This window comes from Guillardia theta (genome assembly GCF_000315625.1).
Source record: "Guillardia theta CCMP2712 unplaced genomic scaffold GUITHscaffold_75, whole genome shotgun sequence".
NCBI lineage: Eukaryota > Cryptophyceae > Pyrenomonadales > Geminigeraceae > Guillardia > Guillardia theta.
Window position 1 is genome coordinate 305,552 of NW_005434599.1, and position 2,309 is coordinate 307,860.

The window sequence follows — 2,309 nt, forward strand, 5'->3', positions numbered from 1 at the left end:
GAATAAATCTGCCTCCTCGACGAATGGCTGACAGGGCAGGAATAAGAAGATCCGGCATCCGGCCAAGAAGGACCCCTTGGAGGATATGTTTGCAGTAGAGCTTCAAAGCTGCAGGATGACTAGAAAGGGGTGACAGGTGTTGCCGAATCCTCCACCCTTGGTCATCGGTCCCCGCAAAGGAGCTGTAGCGCTTGATCGCCTGGATCAGGCTAGTGGTGTCGAGGATGTCAGTCAAATCCACCTGCAGTACTGCAAGCGCTTGCTGGGTGAGATGATCCGCGGAAGCACTTCCAAAGGCAGGCGACGCACCATCAGGGAACTTCTCTTGTGCTTCAGCAAGAAGATCAGCGAAAGATTCAGCCCTGTAGATGCCGGAGCTCAGTAGTGTCCGTACCGCCCGATGAAGGTCACCCGCAGTGAACTGATGAATCGCCAACTGTCTTTGGCGCTCGCTCGCAGAGGTGAGGGACAGCGTAGGTCGCGGCGGAGGGGCAGGCTCAGACTCCTGAGACGATTGGCCGGACTGCCGCTGCTCCCTCGGCCCGCGCGGTTGTGGTCGCTGCTGTGGTGGTTGCTGGTGTTGCTGCTGCTGCTGCTGCTGACGCGGACGCTGCGGCTGACGCTGGCGTTGCTGCTGGTGCTGCTGCTGCTGCTGCTGCTGCTGTTGCTGCTGCTGCTGACGCGGGTGCTGCGGCTGCGGCTGCTGCTGCTGCAGTTGCTGTTTCGCAAACCGCGTCAGCGCTCCTGCCCCTTCACGCTCGCGGTGATGATGAGGATGTTGCCAACCCCACAGTGCTGGTGAGTTTGGATGCAAAGAACGCCTTCAACTCCCTCGACCGCCAGGCTCTCTTCGACGCAATCGAGGGACGTGCGAGTCGCGACTACTTTGATGGGAGCATCACTGAAGGCGCAAGCTTGCCCTCTTGCGAGCATCTCCGTTTGTTCGCCTCCTACCTCTCCAGCTACTATGGAGACTCTGCTGACCTTCGACTCTTTCACAAAAGTCAGTCAGCCTCCGTTCAGTGTACCTCGGGCGTCTGTCAGGGCGATGTCCCCTCCAGCGTATTTTTCTGCCACAGTATCCACCCCCTGCTCCTCCATATCGCAGAGCTTTTTCCCTCTGTTCGAGTCTTGGCCTATGCTGACAACGTCGTGCTTGTCGGTCCACTCGAGGATGCCGTTGCAGCTACGTCCGCTATGAAGAAGTACATGTTGGCTGATCTGAAGCTAGAGATTCAACCTCGCGAGTCGAAAGTTTACATCCCCTCCTGGCATCAACACCCTGATCTCTCGCAGCTGAAGAAGAGCCTTAAGCGCCGTCTCAAGACTCAACTTCTTCACTTCGAGGTCGTCACTGGCGGGATTACACTTGGCGGCCTGCCTATCGGCACGGATGGATTTCATGCTAGTCAGCTCCGAGCGAAGGTTTCTACCCTCAACGAAGAGCTCTCGAAGCTCGGGCTCGTCCAGCATGGCTTCATGTTCAAGACGCTGGTGAGGGCGAGCCATCTCCAGAAGCTGCGCTTCTTCCTCCAGGGGTCTTCTCCGTTTCTCCCGCGGGTCCAATCACAGATTCGTCGCTTTGACCTCTCTGTCCACCTGGCGCTTGAGAAATACCACCGCTGGCCTTCCTCGCAGTACCTTGCCGCGCATCCCGACCTGCTAGAGTTTGCGAGGTTCAAGCGGGAGCTTCCGCATAGTCGGGGAGGGGACGAGTTCACGCCCTCTGAGGGTCTACACCCCGCTGTTTACTATACGGCTATCGGTCGCTTCCTCGCTTGGTACTCTGTCCAGCCCATGTCCCGGACCTTGCCCTCTCCTCATAGCCTGGACGTTCACTGCTCGAGATCTCTCCGTGCCCCAGAAGCATCCTCTGGCGACCTTGTTCGTTGAGGCGCACGACTTCGTTCATAATGCTGGAACGATCCTCTACCGTCGTGTCAAGGCTCCTGCACAGGCTGCAGAGGGCGCGGCGATCCCACCATCCCCGGCTCATGTGCCCGATGACGCAGGACGCCCCCCGGCATCTGTGGTACACATCCGAGGTATGCGCGCTCTCGTCGACTCGTATCAGGAGCACTTCATTCCTCCCCCTCCGCAGCGAAATGTGACTCCTCTTGTAATGGGCGTCTTCCCTTGACATGTGCATGCCCGCGGTGCGCCGCCCGATCAGCAGCGTGATATCCTCTCCTTGCTCAGCCGCAGGACACACTCGCTCAAGTCGCAGGATAGGGTCTTGCAGTCTACCATCTTCGCTCATTTTCCTGAGCGAGACCTGAGCCACTCTCCGATGCGAGTCTCGAGCTACT

The 2,309-nt window shown here is 58.4% G+C and overlaps 1 protein-coding gene across 1 annotated transcript; it reads left to right on the forward strand.

Moving 5' to 3' along the window:
• Positions 1 to 271: 271 nt before the first annotated feature.
• Positions 272 to 1,893, forward strand: GUITHDRAFT_114461 (hypothetical protein; the record flags this gene model as incomplete). The annotated part of the gene is made up of 2 exons (XM_005826419.1): positions 272 to 364; positions 478 to 1,893. 2 exons carry the CDS (start codon positions 272 to 274, stop codon positions 1,891 to 1,893), a joined length of 1,509 nt encoding a protein of 502 aa, XP_005826476.1.
• Positions 1,894 to 2,309: the final 416 nt, after the last annotated feature.